Source organism: Rattus rattus, chromosome 15, assembly GCF_011064425.1.
Source record: "Rattus rattus isolate New Zealand chromosome 15, Rrattus_CSIRO_v1, whole genome shotgun sequence".
Taxonomy (NCBI): Eukaryota; Metazoa; Chordata; class Mammalia; order Rodentia; family Muridae; genus Rattus; species Rattus rattus.
This window is the reverse complement of record NC_046168.1, coordinates 18,453,890-18,475,717: the sequence shown is the minus strand read 5'-3', so window position 1 is coordinate 18,475,717 and position 21,828 is coordinate 18,453,890. Positions and strand designations below refer to the sequence as shown.

Genomic DNA, 21,828 nt, shown 5'->3' with positions numbered 1-21,828 from the left:
TTCTCGAATCGAGCATCTTTTTATCTTTGCTTTTACTCAATTTGACTATTAAGGGTAGGAAGGCCTTGGTATTAAAGTTGCAGCCCACTGTGTCTGGAGAAGCTCTCCAAGCTTTCTCAGGGGGCTTCCTCTGCCTAATCTTAGGAGAGTGTCTCTAAACACAAGTGCCAGGCCTTACGTAGAGGATGGCCCTGCACATCCTGCAGGTGCTGCATGTTTGCTCACTTCATAAGTCCCACTCAGTCCTTTCCACCAAATGATAACTAGATACTGTGTTATGACCAATCAACCCCTCCTGCTGGAAACCCAGAAGACCTCTGAGGAAAGCCAGGGAGCCTATTGTCAGATCACAGGTTTAACTTTCTCTCTTCCCACAAGAATGTGCCTAGCAGGTTCTTGGAATTCCTCCTCATGTAAATGCAGTATTCCTGCCCTAACCAATAGTGTATATCTACCCTGGAAATTCCTACATGTGCCCCAAGATCTACATAGCCCTTGTTTACCCTGAATAAGGTTGAGCTGTCTCACTGAAGCTGATCCCTGGAGTCAGACAATTGGTGCTCATGGCTGTCCGAACCTGCCAGCCACCTCCCACCCATCTCTGCTCCCCTTGTCCTCTCAGGCCAGTGGTTAATAGTATCTAGAGGGCCACAATTAAATCAAAGGGTTTTTGTTTTGTTTTGTTTTAAATCAGGTTTAGAGCCCCTTTTGACATTACCTTTAGGGCACATTTCTTAAGTTGTTTGTTCTGCCCCATTTTCATGTATTCTTCTTTAAGATTTCAGAGTATTCTTCCTAGACAGCTTTGGGTTGCCTTTAAGATTCCAGAGAGTCTGCTTGGTTTCCTTTAAAAATGTTTTTCTGTTTTCCAAATTAAGTCATTTCTATTATTCTGTTAAAAATGTATTTAACATTTATGCTTTCATCTACATTTCTAATATTTATATCAGCTACAATAATCTTCAGTTCTAAAATTTCCATCTAGTTTCAATTGCAGTCTTCATATCTCTTCTGGATTTTGTTTTATAACCATCATCATATAACCACTTGATTACCTGATAAACCATTGAGCCCAACTTCTAGCGCCAAGACCTGGGCTGCTCCGAGCCTCGGTGAGAAAAGCCTTTTGAGCAGTGGACAGCAGTCAATAGAGAGATGCATTACCAGAAAGTGCTGAGAATACGGGGCTGAGTACTCAAGCCTCAATGGGAGACATCCTTATTAATAGCCCCCAAATCAGCAATACTCAGGGAATGTTCTGAAAGAAGAGGCAGGAAAGAGTGTAAGAGCTGCCAGACGGATATGAATGCTGTAAAACAAAACCAAGTCTTCTAGGCTTGACCTGATGGTCTCAGTGATGAACTCACAGCAGCTCTGCTCACTCACACAAGACATGCTAGAAGCCCAGTAAGCCAAGCTCTGTAGCTTTTACTCATAAAAGAAATAATTATCATTATTATCACTTTTAAGATATACTTAATAAACCTACCATACCAAGGATCAAAACTTAGCTTTATCAGCCTAAAAAGTGTATTCTGGATATTTTTTGTTACCTGGGAAAAATCATCTACTATCAAACCTACTTTATAATAAAATGTTAAATATAATATAAATTATTAAATGGCATATTAAAAGCACAAAATAGTATGTGTGTGTGCATTTTGACACCATAATAAAGTCAAGAGATTGTAACTAAACTGTGTTAGTTACTATTTTTATTTCAGTAATGAAATAAAACAATGTATCCTGTTGCATAAATTTGGTTAAGTATTGGGAAAGATTTATTACAACTCTTAGTTTAAAGGTATAAAGAAAAGGTACCCATCATGGTAGAGAAAACATGACGGCAAGAGTATTTGACATGTGGTAATGGGAATTTGCTCACAAATGGTCATTCAAGAGTATATTTTTTTTACAAGAAACTAAGGAATGTTGAGAGTGGGATAAATAATCTGCTGCAGAGAAGACAACACCAATTGCTAATCCAATATCAAATAGTTAGCACTGAAAACACACAAGCAGCAGTATACCAACTGGGTAAGGTATGTTTAGGAAAATAGGTATATGCCATATACTTGAAATAATAATTTAAAAGAGGTCATGAATTTGAAACAGAGCAAGGGGGTAAATGGGAGAATTTAGAGAGAGGAAAGGAAAGGGAGAAATGTTGTAATGATATTATAATCTTGAAAATAAAAGAAAAAAGTGGAAATGGATTATATTGTTTTATCTGCTAGTATTTCTATAATTCTCGTGGTTTCCCTTCCTAGTGAGTTCTAATTTTAATCCAGTATGGTATGTAAAATACCAAACAATGCTTTGATTTTTTTTTGTATCTACTAAGATTGGCTTTATTAACTGAATCCTATTTTGTTTTAGAGAAGGCACCAGGTGCTGCTGAGAAAACAAAGATGTGTATTCTACAGCTATTAAATGGATTATTCTATAAGTATCTGCTGAGTCTTTAGGTTTATGTTACATATTAACTCTGAAGTTTCTTTATTGATTTTAGTCAGTATGGTGTTGAAGTCATGCACTATTGTATAAGAACCTATCTTTTATTCTGTGCGTACATGTGTATGTGTATATACAAGAGGCATATAGACATGTGTGTTGTATGCCCATATGTGTGTCCAGATGCATTCACTCATATACACATATGCCAAGTCCAGAGGGGTAAGTTAGGTATCCTCTTCACTTTACTCCCTTGAGACAAGGGCTCTCTCCCTGAAACTGGAGCCAGCCCTGTAGCCAGCAAATCCTGGGAGATTCTCCTGTCTATCTCCCCATCCACCACAACACTGGGGTTACAAATATAGACATGGCTTCAACCAACTTTTTACACAGAAAATCAAACTCAGGGTCTTCTAACTGTGCAACCCATCTGTTCACTGAATTATCTTCACTAGCCCATCTTTGCCCTTTAATATCATTGGTATGTGTTTTATTAAATGAGGATCCCCAATATGTGATGTATGAACAATTATAATTGTTATAGTTTCTTTATGGGTTGTTTCTTGCATTAATTTGTTGTGGCCTTCCTATCTCTTGCAACTTTGGTGTGAAGTCTTCTTTATCAGGGATAAGAATGTCTAGGTTGATGTGTTTTGGGCTCCTTTTGCATGGTAAGCTGACTTCTGCCCCTTTACTCTCAGCTTGAGGGTCTTTGGTAGTTGAATGTTCCTTTTTAGTCCCAAGTCTATGCCTTTGACACTTAGGATGAGTGGCATTGAGAATTAGCACAGAGAAGGGTTGCTAAGTCCTACACGGTTGTATATTGATTTCTTTCTAATTGGTTGCATTATTGTTTACTCTTGGATTCTTTCATCGCTATGAACTTTCTGTCACTTAACTTTTTGTTGTTATGGTATCTGTTCTGTGTACTGTGGGTTCTTTAGGAGCATTATTGACTTCTAACCTTTAGGTGTCAATATCAACCTCAATTATTAAAGATAAAGGCTCTTCAGAAATAATCCAAATGCCCTTTTTTGAGGAAAATCTTTTTCTTCCTATCTTTTTTGAGAATTCTTGAACCAAAGGAAGTTTTTCTTTTATCTTTAGTGAGATCCAAACCAAGATACGGGGAAAAGAAAATGACAGATGAACCTTCCTCGTAAGCATAAATTCCAAAGACTATTGTTAAAAAATATATTTAACAAATATTAACAAATCCAATCCAGGTATATAAAAAGTATTATAGAATTTGACTAAATAACATTTATCCTAGAAATAGTCAGCTCAATATTTGAAAAATCAATCTGTTATTTTCCATAATGAACGTGATAAAGTAAAACTTGATCTCAGAGAGATACCCCAGGTGGGGTAGGTGAGAGTTCCATAAAGAATTTTTCATCTTTTATAGTTTTATAGTTGACGCTGGTTCCTATGACAAAATATAGATTAGCAAGGGAAAAGCCACACAAATGTTGTCCTATGCATATTTTTATATATGAGACACACCCACAGGATGAGTCATTTTCAGAGATGATCTTCAATTCTACCTTCAGCTGTCTTCAACAAAGAACAATAAAATCCTAGACAAATGATAAGCCAGAAGAAAAGGAATTTTGCATTTTTTTTTGTTCTTTTTTTTTTTTTTTCTGGAGCTGGGGCCCAACCCAGGGCCTTGTGCTTCCCTAGGCAAGCGCTCTACCACTGAGCTAAATCCCCAACCCCGAATTTTGCATTTCTGAGGGGCACAAACTGAGTAAAGATAAATAAATGTTACTTATAAATCCTGTTGCTTCATCTGGAGGTCTGAGATTGTCTTCAGTGGTCAGTTTTTATTCTTCCTAGGAGAGGAGAAGGACAGATCTCCTTTATTTTCTAGAACACAGAGGGACATAAGAGCACTTCTTCCCTGCTTCTTCTTCCTCTTTGTCCTGCTCTGCTTAGCAGTAGCTCATGTTTGAGTGGGATTCCTTTCTACAGTCCACCCTTCCTCTCCGATTTTAAAGTCCCCCCCCCCTTGGGAAATAAACACTTTTCACAAGAATTTTGTTCCCACTTACTGCCATGACTTGCGATTTTTAAAAATTACTCAAAGGTAAGTGTTAGTGAGAAGGAAATTCTAAAGTGATTCACACGTGACCATATACCAAGACTGTGTAAAGGTTTCATTTCCACATAAAAAATATCTTAGAAAACTCAGTTATATGCAGGTGAGAAGGCAGTGCACTTGAAGATGGTTGTCCAGGGTGTACGTCTTCTTTCTCATCTTTCTGTGCTGGACACTAAAATGGACGCTAGCTGCTTAGAACCAGCCCTGCAGTTCTTTGAAAAGATCCCTGCAAGTTAAGCTGCATCAGCTGAGAGGCTGTGTAGTTGGAGCCCAGAACGAAGAACTAAGAAAGACCATCACATGGAGGACTAATATCCAATATATACAGAGACCTCAGGAAGTTAGACTCCAGAGAGCCAAGTAACCCTATTAAAAAGGGGGTACAGAGCCAAACAAAGAGTTCTCAGCTGAGGAATCTCAAATGGCTAAGAAGTACCTAAAGAAATGTTCAACATCCTTAGTCATCAGGGAAATGCAAATCAAGACATCCTGAGATTCCACCTCACACCAGTCAGAATGGCTAAGATCAAAAATTTAGATGACAGCAGATGCTGGGGAGGATGTGGAGAAAGAGGAACACTCCTCCATTGTTGGTGGGATTGCAGACTGGTACAACCATTCTGGAAATCAGTCAGGAGGTTCCTCAGAAAATTGAACATAGTACTACCTGAGGACACAGCTATACCAGTTCTGGGAATATACCCAAAAGATGCTCCAATGTATAACAAGGACACATGCTCTATTATGTCCATTGCAGCCTTATTTATACTAACGAGAAGCTGGAAAGAACTAGATGCCCTTCAACAGAAGAGTGGATACAGAAAATGTGGTACATCTACTCAATGGAGTACTACTCAGCTACCAAAAACAATGACTTCATGAAATTCATAGGCAAATGGGTAGAATTAGAAAATATTCTGAGTGAGGTAACCCAATCACAGAAATAACACACATGGTATGCACTCACTGATAAGTGGACATTTGCACAAAATCTCGATTTACCCAAGATACAATCCACAGACCACATGAAGCTCAAGAAGAAGGACGACCAAAGTGCGGATGCTTCAGTCCTTCTTAAAAGGGGGAACAAAAATATTCACAGGAAGAGATATGGAGTCAAAGTTTGGAGCAGAGACCGAAGGAATGGCCATTCAGAGCCTGCCTCCACCTGGAGATCCAACCTGTATATATACATACATACATATACATATACATATACATACATACATACATATACATATACACATACATATACATATACATATACATATACATATACATATACATATATATATATACAGCCACCAAACCTAGACGATATTGCTGAAGCAAAGAAGTGCATACTAACATACATACATACATATATATCTGTCTCTTGAGAGGCTCAGCTAGAGCACGACAAATACAGAGGCGAATGTTAGCAGCAAACCATTGAACTGAGAATGGGATCTTCATCAAAGGAATTAGAGAAAGGATTGAAGGAGCTGAAGGGCTTGCAACCCCATAAGAACTAAACCACTACCTAAAGACTGCACATGGACAGACCTATGGCTCCAGGTGCATATGTAGCAGAGGATGGCCTCGTTGGGCACCAATGGGAGGAGAAGGCCTTGGTCGTGCCAAAGCTGGACTCCCCCACCCAGGGTAGGGGAATGTCAGGGTGGGGAGGTGGGGAGGGGTGTGGTTGGGGAGGGGGAACACCCTTATAGAAGAAGGTGGATGGGGGATGGGATAGGGGGCTTATGGACAGGCAACCGTGGAAGGGAATAACATTGAAATGTAAATAAAAGTATCCAATAAAAAAAGACCATCACATAATCTAATGAAATCTGGAGCTCATTAGGTATGTGGGTTTGTAAATGTAAAGGAAAAACGAGAAGGGAAGGGAAAAGAAAAGATTATTTAGCAGTTAGCATCTTACTAATGTAGGTACAGCTTTGCTTTAGGGTTTATAATTATAGAATGCCCTGGGGAGATTTTTAAAACGAAAAGAGAACAAGAGAGGGAAGCAGTCAGGGAGGAAACAGGACTCGTCTATGCGTGAGTGAGTGAGATTCCAGAAGTCATAAACTTTTCTAGATAATTTAAATTCACCACCAGGCTATGAGTCAGTGCCTAAAATCAGCACTCTTTTGAGAACACTGTTTGTGACAGAGGCCCTTTTCCCTGTCACATTTGATAAGCGCAGAGGCAAGCATGCCAGCATTTTTCTTACAAACCTGCCTCCGTGTGTGAATCTCAGTGTGTTCCATTCCTTTGTTTTCCACCATTATTTCTGTAAGGCTTTGACGTGCCACTCAAAGTCATTGTGTTTTTACACTCCTGCCATCCTTTGGTGACCCTGCCATCCATGTGTGCTTGGTCCATCCATGATATAGGTAAAGATGTTTTGTTCTTTTTTCTCTCTTTTCTAAAGTGACTCACAGGTGACTGTATGCCAAGGCTGTGTCACTCACTGTAGTTCCATTATGCCCTGCCTTTGTGCTCCTGATTCTTTGTCTTAGCCTCTGTCTCACGTTCCTCACATACATCACACCAAAGATTTTCATGTTCATTTTCTTTGTTTTTGATTTATCTTACACAATTAAATGCTTCATTTTCTTTTGCTTTTCTGACAGTCTTTGATCCCTCATTGCTTTACTTTTCTTCTGCTAATCTATCCCAGACCATAAAGTTAACTTAAATGTTTCCTACCTTGGTATTGAACTACCATTTGCCTCCAGTTGCTACACTGGCCCTAGATACCTAAGTTTCCTTTGCAAAACTCCAAATTAAAATAATTTGTTCTTCAAAATCATTGTAGCAAGACACAAAATATACCTTCAGAAAAAATATTCAAACTATCTATCAATTAAAGTAAGGAAAGGATTCTTACTGTCGTAGTGGTATTGCAATTCGTGCTGATTTCAAATATGTGCATGTGCTCTGTGTCTCTCCCTGTGCCTCCGTAGACCATTCATGCTTCCTCTTTCAGTTTATTGAAGCCGAAATGTGATGGATGGCTGCATGGAACCTCATCATCCTTCAAAAAGTGCCCAGACTCTCCAAACAGTGCGCAAAACCGGAAGGAGAAGAACACTGTTGAGTTTCAGTCACACGTGGAGAATGGCATTCAATGGACATGTCAACAGAACGACACATGCAGACTCCAGAGAGGTGAGTGTACTGTCACAGTAACAGAAAGAGAAGTTGCTAAGGATGGCAGAAGGCGGCTGGTGCCTGCAATCCAGTGGACAGCACAGATATCCACTCTGCTGAGCTGCAGTTAGCATTTCAGATAAACATGTGCCTGGAACGCTGTGGATGGCCCATCTACTACATTCTCAAGTCACATCTACGTTTATTTCTCTCAGAGTACTGATATGAGAAGTTGTCCAGTTTGGCCCTCCTTTTAGAAGCTGAATTGAGCAGTAAGTATGGTTGTAGATACCAAATGATTTTTCTCAATGTGAGTAATAAAGAGTTGAACATAAATCTCTCCTGGAAAAGTAAGGCCTCATAATTGACCGATAATGTAGGGAATATGGAGGAGAGGTCATGAGCAACTTTCACATTGTAACTAAAGCCCTATTTCCCAAGTCTCAATAAATAGTACCTAGCACTCTTTGAAGTGCTGATAATACTTCCTGTTTTATGTGTAGGTTTTAAAGGGAAATACACTACTAGTAACTCTGAAATAATGAATGAAAGAGATGTGTGTTTCCCAGTTGGTCCTGGAGTGATGCCTGTGCAGTCTATTCCAACAGCCTTAAGGACTGACTTGGCCTGGAGAGATGGCTCAGTGGTTAAGAGCTCTGACTGTTCTACCAGAGGTCCTGAGTTCAATTCCCAGCATCCCCATGGTGGCTCACAAACATCATAATGGGATCCAATGCCCTCTCATGGTATGTCTGACGACAGTGACAGTGTACTTATGTCAATAAAATAAATAAATGTTTTTTTTTTTTTAAAAAGGACTGACTTGAAAGGATGAGTCTCCTGTGGACAGATGTATAAGACATAAGCTACCTCTGCTCACACCCTCCTCAGGACTATTATCCTGATTTCTTCTTCTTACATGCTCTCTTGTACAGGCAAGCTCTTTTGCTAATGTTAAGCGACCTACTCTTTATAATTCTACGACTCTCACATGAGCTTATTTATTTGTGAAAATGTATGTGCACCTTTCCTTCTTTCAACAACTGCTGCACGCATTGCTGTGTTCTAGGGTGATGGAGATAGCCCTAGGTACTAACCTGTGAGTATGGTGGTTTGTAGGTGATAGCCCCCATAGACTGGTGTGTTCTAATATTTGGCTGTAAGGAATGGTACTGTTAGGAGGTGTGACTCTGTTGGGGAAGGTGTGTACTTGTGGGAAGAAGTGTATCACTGTGGAGGCAGGCTTTGTGAGCTCATATATGGCTAATGTGACACAGTCTCTTTTGCTGCCTGTGGATTAAGATGTAGATGCATTGGTCCTGTTCCAACACATGTCTGCCTGAAGACTGCCATGCTTCCTGCCATGATGATGATGGACTGAATCTCTGAAACTATAAGCCAGTGCCAATTAAATGTTTTCTTATATAAGAGTTGCTTTAGTTTAGATGTCCCTTCAGAGCAATGAACTCCAAGACAGAAGTTGGTACCAGGGACTAGAGTATTACTCTGATAGACCTAACTATGCTTTTGGTTGGAGGAATGTGGGTTTTGGGACTTTGGAAAAGGAAAACTGTTGAACCATTTAAACCTTTTTAATCAGTCATATTAGTAAGAATATGAAAGACAATGATGCTGAGGATGATTTGAACTGTGGACCCTGGTTTCAGAGAAGAATTTTAGAACGTTGCCTAGAGATTATTCTTGTCATTTTACTGAAGAATGTGGCTGCATTCTTATCTGAAGAGTCTACCTGAGCCTAAGATGAAGAAATTGAGATAATTACAGAGTCTCTAGTAGAGACTCTGTCCTGTGGTTTACTCTTATGAAGAGTGTGTTTTACAAACTAAGCAAGAAAAATATAAAATGTACAGTTTGAGGATAAAGGAGGTATCAGAAAACAGAGTGTGGCTAAATCCTGTATCCAAGGAAATAAACAGATTAAAGATATTAAGTAGAATCAAGAGAGTGGTGGCCTCAGGGTAAGATCCCACAGAACTAAGCTTCCATCTTGTGAAAAGGAATTAAAGAAAAGCTTAGGTCTAGGATTGGTGGTGTACACCATTAATTCCAGCATTCAGAAAACAAAGGAATGGAGATCTCTTGAGTTCAAGGTCAGTCTACAGAGCAAGTTCCAGGACAGCCAAACTTATGCAGTGAAACAGAAAGCTGGTGAAGATATAATAGAATAAGAAGACCATGTTCCAGCCACAGCAAGTAGCAGAACTTGGCAGCTTCAGCAACATGGCCCTGGCTTTAGAGTCAAGAATAGAAGAAAGGGAATATAGAATTTCCCTTCATTACTAAGGAAAGTTGTTGAGGCCAGATATATGACAGAGGTGTCCTTGCATGAAGACCTAGAAAGAAAGGGGTTATGAAATATTCTTCCATGACTAAGAAAAATAGTCACAGGCCAGGGCATGTGGCAGGGGTAAAGCCTGAATTTCCTTGGAGACCCCAAAATGTTGGAGATGTCAGAGTCATGGGATACTTGCCACAAAAAGCTGCTAACAGGGAATAGAACCAATCCAAGAAAAAGAAGTGTGTTGCAGTCAACAAAGCTAAAAGGAGTTGGAAATCTGAAGAACATTTTCATCAGTCATGGAGATGCAGAGTTTGGAGCCTACCTAGCTGGTTTAATGGTAATCTATATCTTTTGCTACTGCGTGTTGGAAGTATGTGGTCTAGTTTTGATTTTGATATTATACAGTGTGATGGTTTGTATGTGCTTAGCCCAGGGATTGACACTGTTAGAAGGTGTGGCCCTGTTGGAATAGATGTGTCACTGTGGGTGTGGTCTTTAAGACCCTCATCCTGACCGCTTGGAAGCTAGTATTCTGCTAGCAGCCTTCAGATGAAGGTGTAGAACTCTCAGCTCCTTCTGTGCCATGCATGCCTGGATGTTGCCATGTTCCTACCTTGATGATAATGGACTGAATCTGAACCTGTAAGCAATAAGAGTTGGTCACAATATGGCAACCAACAGATTGGAAAAGATCATTACCAATCCTACATCTGATAGAGGGTTAATATCCAATATATACAAAGAAGTTAAACTCTAGAGAATCAAATAACCCTATTAAAAATGGGATACATAGCTAAACAAAGAATTCTCAACTGAGGAATATCAAATAGCCAAGAAGCACCTAAAGAAATCTTCAACATCCTTAGTCATCAGGGAAATGCAAATCAAAACAACCCTGAGATTCCACCTCACACCAGTCAGAATAGCTAAGATCAAAAACTCAAATGACAGCAGATGCTGGTGAGGATGTGGAGAAAGAGGAACACTCCTCCCTTGTTGGTAGGATTTCAAGCTGGTACAATCACTCTGGAAATCTGTCTGGTGGTTCCTCAGAAAATTGGACATTGCACTACCTGAGGACCCAGCTATACCAGTCCTGGGCATATACCCAAAATATGCTCCAACGTATAACAAGGACACATGCTCCACTATGTTCATAGCAGCCTTATTTATAATAACCAGAAGCTGGAAAGAACCCAGATGTCCTTCAACAGAGGAATGGATACAGAAAATGTGATGCATTCATACAATGGAGTACTACTCAGCTATTAAAAACAATGACTTCATGAAACTCTTAAGCAAATGGATAGAACTAGAAAATATCATCCTGAGTGAGGTAACCCAATCATAAAAGAACACATATGGTATGCACTCACCAATAAATGGATATTAGCCCAAAAGCTTGAAATACCCAAAATACAATTTACAGACCACATGAAGCTCAAGAAGAAGGGAGACCAAAGTATGGATGCTTCAGTCATTTTTGGAAGGGGGAACAAAATACTCACAAGAGGAAATACAGAGACAAAGTATGGAGCAGAGTCTGAAGGAAAGACCATCCAGAGATTGCCCCACCTAGGGATCCATCCCATATACAGTCACCAAACCTAGACCCTATTGCTGAAGCCAAGAAGTTCATGCTGACAGGAGCCTGATATAGCTATCTCCTGAGAGGCTCTGCCAGAGCATGACAAATACAGAGGCAAATGCTAACAGCCAACCACTGGACTGAGAATGGGGTTCCCAATGGAGGAGTAGGAGAAAAAACCGAAGGAGCTGAAGGGATTTACAACCCCCTAGGAAGAACAATATCAACTAACCAGACACCCCAGAGCTCCCAGGGACTAAACCACCAACCAAAGAGTACACATGGAGTGACCCATGGCTCCAGCTACATATGTAGCTGTATCAGGCATCTGGGAGAGGATGCCCTTGGTCCTGTGAAGGCTTGATACCCCAGTGTAGGAGAATGCCAGGGCAGGGATTCAGGGCAACCTCATAGAAGCAGGGAAAGGGGTATGGCATAGGGGCTTTCTGCAGGGAAACCAGGAAAAGGGATAACATTTGAAATGTAAATAAAGAAAATATCCAATAAAAGAAATGAAAAAAAATGTATTAGTCAGATACAACAGTAGAAGTCTCCCCAAGTAGAAGAATGGCATTCCAGCCCAGTGTTGTATTGTGACTACTAATGCTGTTAAACAGGGGACAGGGCATTAAACGTATGAGCAGGGAAGAATTTTAAGCAAATTTCATGTTCAATGGCTGTCTATAAAAATTAATTAATTAGGGCTGGAGAGATGGCTCAGCGGTTAAGACCACCGACTACTCTTCCAGAGGTCATGAGTTCAATTCCCAGCAACCACATGGTGGCTCACAACCATCTGTAATGGGATCTGATGCCCTCTTCTGGTGTATCTGAAGACAGCTACAGTGTACTTGTATATGATAAATAAATAAATCTTTAAAAAAATTAATTAATTAATTAATTTTAATTAAAAAAGAAGAGTTGCCTTGGTCATGATGTCTGTTCACAGCAGTAAAACCCTAAGACATATGGGATTACAGTTAAGAAATTGGATAAGTCTCAGAAGAGACTTTGAATATTGGACTTTTGAACATTCTTGAGATTATGATAGATTATGGGGTCTTTGAAGTTAGACTAAATGCATTTTGCGTTATGTTATGGCATTGAGGACCAAGAAGTATAATGTGGTGGTTTGAGCCACCATAAACTCATGTGTTTGAATCCTTGGCCATAGGGAGTGGCACTATTAGGAGGTGTGACCTTATTTAGTAAGTGTGGCTTTGTTGGAGGTAGTGTGTCATTTTGGAGGTGGGCTCTAAGGTTTCATATATGCTCATCTGGCCAGTGTGACATAGTCTCCTGCTGCCTATGGATCGAGATGTAGAGCTCTCAGCTCCTCCCGCACCATGTCTGTCTGCATGCCTCCCTGCTTCTCGCCAGAAGCCTGGAAAGAGCTGCTGTCCCCCACCCCAAAAAAATCAATTTCTAATTTGAAAAAAAAGTCATTTTGACTAAGAGGAATTTAGAACCCATTACCTGCGCTGTGCCCTCTGCTTCTGTTCAGCTCTTTGCCTGTGCACAGTGAGTCCTGGCAGTCCTGCTAGACAGTGGCTGTAATTCAAAGGATGCTGTCCCATATGGGCAGTTTCCAGGACCACTGCCGTTTGCCATTTGACTTTCCAGCCTCTCCCCTCACTCCTCTTTTTCCTTTGTTTTTAAACGGTGGGAGAAGATAGTGTGATAAAACGCCAGAAACCTCATCTGTTTAAAAGTTTGAATGTTTGGCATTTAAGATAGCCATAGGAACCATGAAGTTTTCTACTCCTAGAGAAGATTTTCTAGTATTTTTCTCTTCTTTTATGGTCTGCCTGATTACTGAAGACATGCAGTTGCCCCCTTGAGCTCTCTCCCTCTCTCTCTGGTGTGGGCAGATTAGAGAGAGGATGGGATTATTGTACGGCCTTTGCTGCAGCACCCAGCCCAGTGGCTGAATTAACTTTCCCAAGTGCACACTGTGTCTGGATGCCCGGGTTATTATAGTGCCTGACCCAGCACTAACTGCCCATGCTACACTGTTTGGTTGGCCCCTCCTTAATTGCTTTCCTCTCATTAGCATAACAGAGTCTTTCAGTAGACATTTCTGTTTTATATCAGTTGTTTCTTTTGTTGTTCTTTAATCATGAAGGATATTTACATACATACAGGATATTTACTGCAGGGCCATTAATCTTTATTACCATCTCTCACTCCTTTACCTCTCCTGTTTGCCTCACCATTCTGCCAACTTTCTTGGCACTAAACATAAAAGAGACAGACTCTTGGCTCAGCGAACAGCCTTATGATAACAAGATTAGCTATGTTATTATCAATATTAGCTTACATATAAACTCTCTCTTCCATTAGTGCTTAGAATGCTGTTTTCATTGTTTGTTGTTGGTGTTGTTTGTGGGTTTTTGTTATTTATTTGCTTGTTTGTTTCCTTGAGCTATGTAGAATGGAGGAAATGTTACTTTGGAAAATCTAAATTTGGTGCAAGAGCTTTTAGAAGGCATGCTTGGGGCAGTGGGAATTCACATGCTCTTCCTGCTTCTCCCTTATTGCTATGCCTCAGCAAACATTCTAGAACGACTTCTACCTTCTACCACTGTCACAAGAGCCCTGGGAACTTGGGGCATTTTCCCTGTGATGCTGATCAACTAGCAGAGGCTGAAGCCACTGGGCACACATTCCAGAATGAAACTATTAGACCATAGGGCTTGGCATTACCCTTTCTGAACTCTATTTGAAAGCCCTTCCGAAGGTCCCTGCTTTATTTGTGGATCCCTCCTGATGTCCCTATCATGAATCTCTGAATCTCTTCACATCTGTGGCAGAACCTCACTCCAGCATAATTTCAACTTAGCTGGAAATGCTGGCCATACTCTTCATTTTTCCTTTGGGGATTTTTTTGGCTAACCTTACATGGCCATCATCCATCGTTGGTTGAGTTCCCTGAGAAGATCTCAAAAACATTTTTCTTACTGGAAAATGTTAGTGTTAGACTTCACTGAAGTAAAAAACAATCACTAGTGTCCCTGCTGATGCTTATAAGTGAGCCTATGCTCATAGTGATGTGTGCATCATGATGACCCATGGTGGATAAACACAAGAGGCAAACTAAGTATGTTGGAAGAATCAAAGGACAGAAGTGGTTTTCATCTAGCCTTTAAGGATCATTTGCTTATGTTCCCTTTATTATTACTCTCATCTGTATCATATATTTAATCATAATAATGAACTCATTCCCAGAGTATGAAATAAGAAATATGCTAAATATCAATGTCTTTATCAACAGCACACAGAAGGCAAGCACAGTGGAATGCTATGAATAAACCTAGACAGTAGAGTAAATCATGCTATATAGTTCACTAAAAAAGGACTTCAAATATAAGACCTTATCTTTAAGAGTTAATCTTAATGTAAATATGAAATATTGTCATTTAAACCAGGGCATCTATACTCTCCAGCCTATGATAATGAAAGAAATACCTCAAAATACAATCTACTTTTCAACTTGTATATGTCGGGTCTTCTGTCACTAGACAATAACTTGTATGTCTGTATCTTAGAACATAACTCCACATGTGGAAGGAGCTCATTATATATTTGTTGACTGAATTAACATAACATTAAATATATTGATTTTTCTTTTTTTGCCCTTGTTTCATTTTCCCAAAATAAGGACCTAATCAGTTCGACCTTTTGACCTCAATGCTGGCAGTAATTTAGTTATTTAAGCAAAATATATGCTTACGTCATTAAAATCCTCATGATGATTGATTGCTAATGTCAAAGAGAAAGACTATAGTGAGGCCTTAAAATAGCAGTGCCCAAGAAGTCAAGAAAACATGGTCATTATTTCATTTCCTTTTATTCTAATTGAGGTTAATTATATACAATGCAATTCCACAGGTCTTCAATGTAGTTGATAAGTCTGACAATTATTTATACTAGTTCATATGTAGTACATTTCCCTGATTACCAGAAGTTCCCTGTGCTCTCTGCTAATCAGTTCCTTCCCTGAAGCCATTCCCTGGGCTTACAGAGAGCTTTATCTCACTCTTCTTTCCCATGGCTCTTTTCCATATATATGCCTCCCAAGTGTCTCTCCTTCCAAAGACACCACCTTCAGCAGTCATACAGGAGTATGTGATTCCATTGACCCTTGATGACCTCTTTGAAGGCCCTGTCTCCTCCTAGCATGACCCTTTTAAAGAGTACTGAGGATTGGGACTGAGATGTAGCTAAAGCCATAAACAACTTCCTTCTTTCTGTAATTATGGAATAAAACGGTAAAAGAATATTCTCATGTCTGCTGCAGGTCTCAAGACAGTCTCCGCCCACTAGGTGTGCTCTTACTTAGGCTTTTTGTTATTTTTTAAACCAGGTTGAAAAAGTTCCTCCTAGATGATTGAGTCTTTGTCATACATAGGAGTTTGATTTAATCAAATCTATTTTTTCCTGTAGCAATTGAGGTAATATTATTTATCATTTTGACCAAACACCTGTAAAGGCAGTTTTAGAGAGCAAGGACTTGATTCTGGTTCTCAGTGTCACACTGTGGTTCTGGTAGCCACCACAGTCAGGCAGACATCCTGACGAGACAAGCGTACGTGGAGACTGTACTTCATTTCTTGTACGCAGGAAGCAGAGAAAGAGACAAAGGTTCCCGGCATGTGTGAACACGCCCTCCACCCCCACACCTATGACGTACTTCCTCCAGCGAGGTCCCACTGTATAATGTCTCTAGAATCCGAAGATGGCACCACCAGCTAGAGGCCAGCATTTCCATCAGAGCCTTAGTGGGAACATTTCCTGTCAAATCACAGTCATCACATTCTTTTCACCCATTAGTTTGATAGTTTGCTAACTGAGATGTTGGGTATGTTTTTGTGGTTGTTGTAATAATTGTGTCAAGTTATGGTATCATACCATGCCAGTAAAAAAAGTAGAGTAGATAACCCAAGGTCTCATCCTCCACTAGAAACTCTGAAGGCCACACCATTAAGAACTCATCTCATCAGAACTCTAAAGAAGGAAAGGCTTTGCAGAAACATGGTAGGAGAACTTTGTGGATCCTCTCCCAAAGAAGGCATCAGTCTAAGATGTCAGCCCAGGCACAGATGAAAGAACCTGATTTCAGTGGAAACAGATACCAGGGATTTGTTTTGACCTGTCTATAGATTCCTCAGAAGGTTGACAGGAGCCCTGCTTTCTGTTCTGCCTAATGCACTTTTCATATGATATTCTGTGAGAACCTTAAAAGCCAAATGAACATGTGCAGCCTCCTAGGGTTAGAGAGTAACATTGTGAGAGAAATATACAAGAAGCTACAAGACCTAGATAAACTGAGCAGACAAACTACTAGATTCTACTCCAAAAATAAAACATCTGATAGGTCTTTAACAATAATATATTTTTTAAACTCTCCTGTTATAGAAGCCAGAGCTATATAACTTTACAAGTGAATTTTACCAAATCTCTAAGAATTATGGCAAATACTGCTCATACATTTTTAGAATATAGAACAGGAAGGGATATATCTGAACTTATTTTAAGAGTTCCCTCTGCTGAAACCATGCAATCATTAAACAAACTGTAGACCAATGCCTGCTATAAATATGCATTGAAATAGCCCAAGCAAAAACCAGTAGCAAGCTGAATGTAGCAGCATATTAAGAAGATGATAAATCATGACCAAGTGGGATTTAATTTAGGAATGCAAAGGTGATTCAACTCAGAAAAATCATTCAATGTAATCCACCACATTAGCAGAAAGAAAGCAAAAACCACATGATCATCTCGGGCAACAGAGAAAAAAAGATTTAACAAAATCTTTTGTTGGAGATTTCATAAGTAGTAAGAGGAACTTATTGTGAAACCTGCATAGAATATAATATTCACTATAAAAGACTGAACACACACACACACACACACACACACACACACACACACACACACTCTTAAAAAACGAGGAAGGAACTGCAAGTAAACTCCAGTGCACTCCAAGTGAAGCTCATTAGAATACAGCTGTGCCTTTCCTCCTCATACTGCCTTGGCTTGTTTTCTTTGCTGTCACAGAGTTGAACATAGTGAGTTGTCTGGCCCACAAAACCTAAGTTATCAGTTGACTCTACCACAGTGCTAGATAAGGAAAGGAGGAAGAATGTCAGGCACAAACGTGGAACATTTTTATAGGACAAGTTATGATTGGCACATGTAACAACCTGACCACACAGAGGTATGAAGAAACTTGGCAATATAAATAAAATGTATATATAGCCAACCATAGTAACACTGCATTGAGTAGAAGAGGACTTACCAAAGAGATCAAACAGCAATACACAATCATCAACAAATAAACTTTAAGAATTTATTTTAGTTTTCATACAAGTCAAGAACAATGCTAAAGAAATGTTTAAACCAAATACATACATGCTAAAGCTATAGAGGACAGAAAAGAAATAATAAATAGTACTTGACCCTGAGGAACAAAGATATCATGACTGGAAACAGAAACTGGAGTTGTCCTAGGCACCAGTGTAGACACTTGATCTGGGGTCAGTTATGCCAACATTATATATATAGTTATATACATATAGAGCATTCCTCAAGCAAAACTGACCATATGATTCAATTCAGCTGTTTTTAACAAGTCCAAAAACAGAAGTTCTTAATATTTAAATACCAAATCGGGAAAAAATATATCTGAAATGTTGACTAATGGATAGGCACACAAACCCAGCTACATATAGATAGGAAATACCCCCATTCATCTGTATGTGCAAAAAATATAGGTATGTTCACACATTAATAAATGTTTAAAAAACTTTGAGAGGCTGGGTTGTAGTGCATGCTTTTAATCCCAGCACTTGGGAGGCAGAGGTAGATGGATCTCTGTGAGTTCAAGGCCAGCCTGGTCTACAAAGTAAGTTCCAGGACAGCCAGAGCTACACAGAGAAAAAAAAAACCCTGTCTCAACAACAACAACAACAACAAAAAGTTTCAGAGTTAAAAGACAAAAGAGAATAAACTTAACCTATACTTTGAATGGCAACATTCTTGACCTTCTGGAGATCATATACCTTTCAGAAAAATGAGTGAGCATATGTTTGTAAATTGGATCTTCTGAAAGTTCCTTTCTTCAACATCACTCTTTCAAAGTATCATAGAACCAACTTTTAACAGAAATATCGAAACAAAAAAAGACTGGCATTTTGTTGCAAGATAGTAACTAAAGGATATTCATAACCAGAAATGTCCTCTTTCCTCTCCACTAGTTGTTTCTACTTGTTAAGTATCTTCAGCTTCCTGCCTCCAATCTGTTCTTAATTCTCTGGAATATTAAATTTTCTGATTTTATTCTTTCTGTCCTTACATCTGCCACCAGGATCATCTCTCCTGAGAACAGTTTGGTACTCTGTTGGTGGTGTTACTGTTTTCTTGCTCAAGGTATCTAACACAGTAGCTAAAAGTCTGTACAGCAAACCAGGCCTGATTGCATTCAAACCAGTGTCACCCTCAACAGCTGTGCAGTGCTGGGCATATGCTTGATTTTCATCTGAGTTCCATAGCATGGGGACAGTAAAAGAACTCCAGACTGTTAAAAGAACTGACTCAAGATAGTCATTGGAAAGGAATCAAGTGATAGTGATATTTAATAAATATTCCTTGAACAAACTATATATTGAACATTGTGAATTTTAATATAGTGTTTTTGTTCATGTAAATCTCTGCATCAAATTCCATGCTTTTAATTTCTTACTTTCAAACTTCTGGCTTCCATATCAGAGTAGCCCTACTCCTACCGCCAGATACTGTGATGCTGAGTTCTTAATGCCTCGCACTTTTCATAATGGTGAAAGACAGTGAAGACAACCCTCCCTGTTGCCTGGAAATCGATGCAGGCTTCTGCCTTAATATCTTTGTTACCTTAGGCCAGCCACAGAAGTCCCATCTTTCTTTTTCACTATTTGTTAATGTGTCAATTTAATACACAGTGAAGGTATTATAGAATTATGAAAAATGATTTCTAGAAAAGGTAAAACTGTGGATAGAAAGAGACGGAGAGACAGACCAGATCCAGACGGAGTTGGAACCCACTTCCCATGTACACAGAGAAGCACTGAGAAAAGAGCAGTGCTCTGCATTATTGGCATTTCAGGATGTGGTATTCCTAACACTCCAAAAACTCTCTGATGTTACACAGATAACCACTCACTCCTACAAGGAAGAGCGGATCTTTCCAAATAGACTTGTAATGCCTGCTGGGCAGCAGTTTCCAACGAACCAGAATTCTCACAGTCCTCCACAATAAAGATGGGTGTTTTGTGTTGTTGAAAAGTAATAAATATAAAATAAAACCAAAAAGAAAAGATGTGTCCTTACAATACTATCATTTTACTTGACATCTCAGAGAAAAAAGTAACTAGTCAGCTAATGAGTACTTATTAGAATGGGACAGGAGCCAGATCAGGCCAGGCTATGGGAAGAGAAATTATTGCTTAGGAATCTCCTAAGACCCTACAATGAAGGTATACTGGTCATGTCTTTAACATGATCCATGTTGCAGTCCAGTACACAGTTCTTAAAAGAAATGGGGTGTTAATATCTAATCTTAATTTTAAAGAGACCCCATCAACTTGAAAGGTCTGGAGATGCAAGATTTTCTGTTTTGTCAACAAGAAGACTTTTGTTAATAATAGTTAAATGGAACAAATTAAAACAGTTTGCTTTCTTGGCATTTTCATAGTAAACCCAAATCATCAGAAATATAACAGGGAAATATGTCTAAAAACAAAATAATTTAGTCTGTTATTGCACAAAGGTGGATTTTGTTTGTTCTTCAGTAAAGCAATGTGAATCACTGATATTTATAAAAACCCATGTAAGGAACTTTTTAATTGCCATTGTCCCATTTCAGGGGGGAAGCAGTAGTCTCTTCTGGAGGCTTTAGGATTCCTCAAATGGTCTACTTTGTTATTGAAGTAAACTTTGCATTTCCTTTATTGAATACTCAAGTTATTCCCTTTATTGTTTATACAGAGACAGCAACGGGAGTTAGAAAAGATGCTTCCACATCTCCTATGTCAACACAAAGCCCTAAAGACCCCCTGACACCAGCCTCATCGTCATCCAAGCACAAAACCTCAAGGTGAGCCTAAGAGATCCTTTGACTTAGTGTTCTCCATAGGAGAATGTTTACAAGACTGAAGGAATCTTGACAATTGGATCTTACTCAGCAGGCACTTATTATCAAGCTTTAGATTTGGCAAATTCATTACAGATTTCTTTATATTTGTGCTTTTCTGAAATGATCGTGACAGATGACAAGGATTTCCATAGAAACCCGAAGTATCCTGTCCCCAGAAACGCTGCTTAGCAGTGGCCTTCTCAGCTCATCCTCAGTGTTGCTGTAGTCAGTTCATCTGCTCTAATCCGCCTGGCTGAGTGCAGACATTCCTCGCTACTGCCCCAGTGCTCTGCATTCTCGAATGAAAGGCACCCACACAGACACAGCCTTATATTTTATTATGCCTTAACTGCACAATGGCTGGACCATTCCCAAACTTCCATGTTGCTAATGCCTTTCCTCCGATACTCCTGAGTTATTACTTATTAAAATTTATATTCCACCTTTGCTGCCCTAGACCCAATTGGGGTGGGAATGCGGTACTAGGGCCACTCTTCCCGGCTCTTACAGGGCTGGTATTCTGTCTCCTGCAGCTCTCAAGCCTGCATCTTATTCCTTCCCCAGGAATGGTGATCCTCTCTCTCCTCTCCTTCGTCCCTTGCCCAGGAACCTAAAAGTCCCGCCTCTGTCTCCCTGCCCAGCTATTGCTTTTTTTTTTTTTTAACCAGTCAAAGCTAACTGGGGATAGGGACCCTCAGCTTCTTACATGCAGAAGTGCAGGTTCCCAAGTAATTTGGGAGCCAAATTAACACAAGTGGCATTAGAACCAATCTGCAACATGTTAGTGGTAACTTTAAATGACTAAATTCTGAAAACCCTAGTGAATTTTGTGCTTAAGGGTATCTTGACATTGGCTTATACCAGGGACTTTAGAAGGGCCAATTGTTTGATCATCTATTTCTAGAGTTAGAGAAAATATATCATTTAAAACTACTCATATTAATATAGCAACTCCCATAACTTTATACTTAAGACCCAATATATAGAAGCATCAGTTTCAAAAGGACTTGTTTTATGTTTCCTTGAGGATAGCGTTGGTTTGGGGCACTTAAATACCTCATATCTTA

General features: G+C 39.5%; 1 protein-coding gene across 2 annotated transcripts in view; it reads left to right on the top strand.

Annotated features, from left to right (window-relative positions):
- Kiaa1328 (KIAA1328 ortholog) overlaps nt 1–21,828 on the top strand; it is a 287,235-nt gene that overhangs the window by 217,157 nt on the left and 48,250 nt on the right. For both annotated transcript variants that reach the window (XM_032885880.1, XM_032885881.1), the window contains 2 exons: nt 7,536–7,717; nt 20,614–20,722. In XM_032885880.1, coding sequence (XP_032741771.1) covers nt 7,536–7,717; nt 20,614–20,722 — 291 coding nt within the window. The remainder of the gene's footprint in view (nt 1–7,535; nt 7,718–20,613; nt 20,723–21,828) is intronic.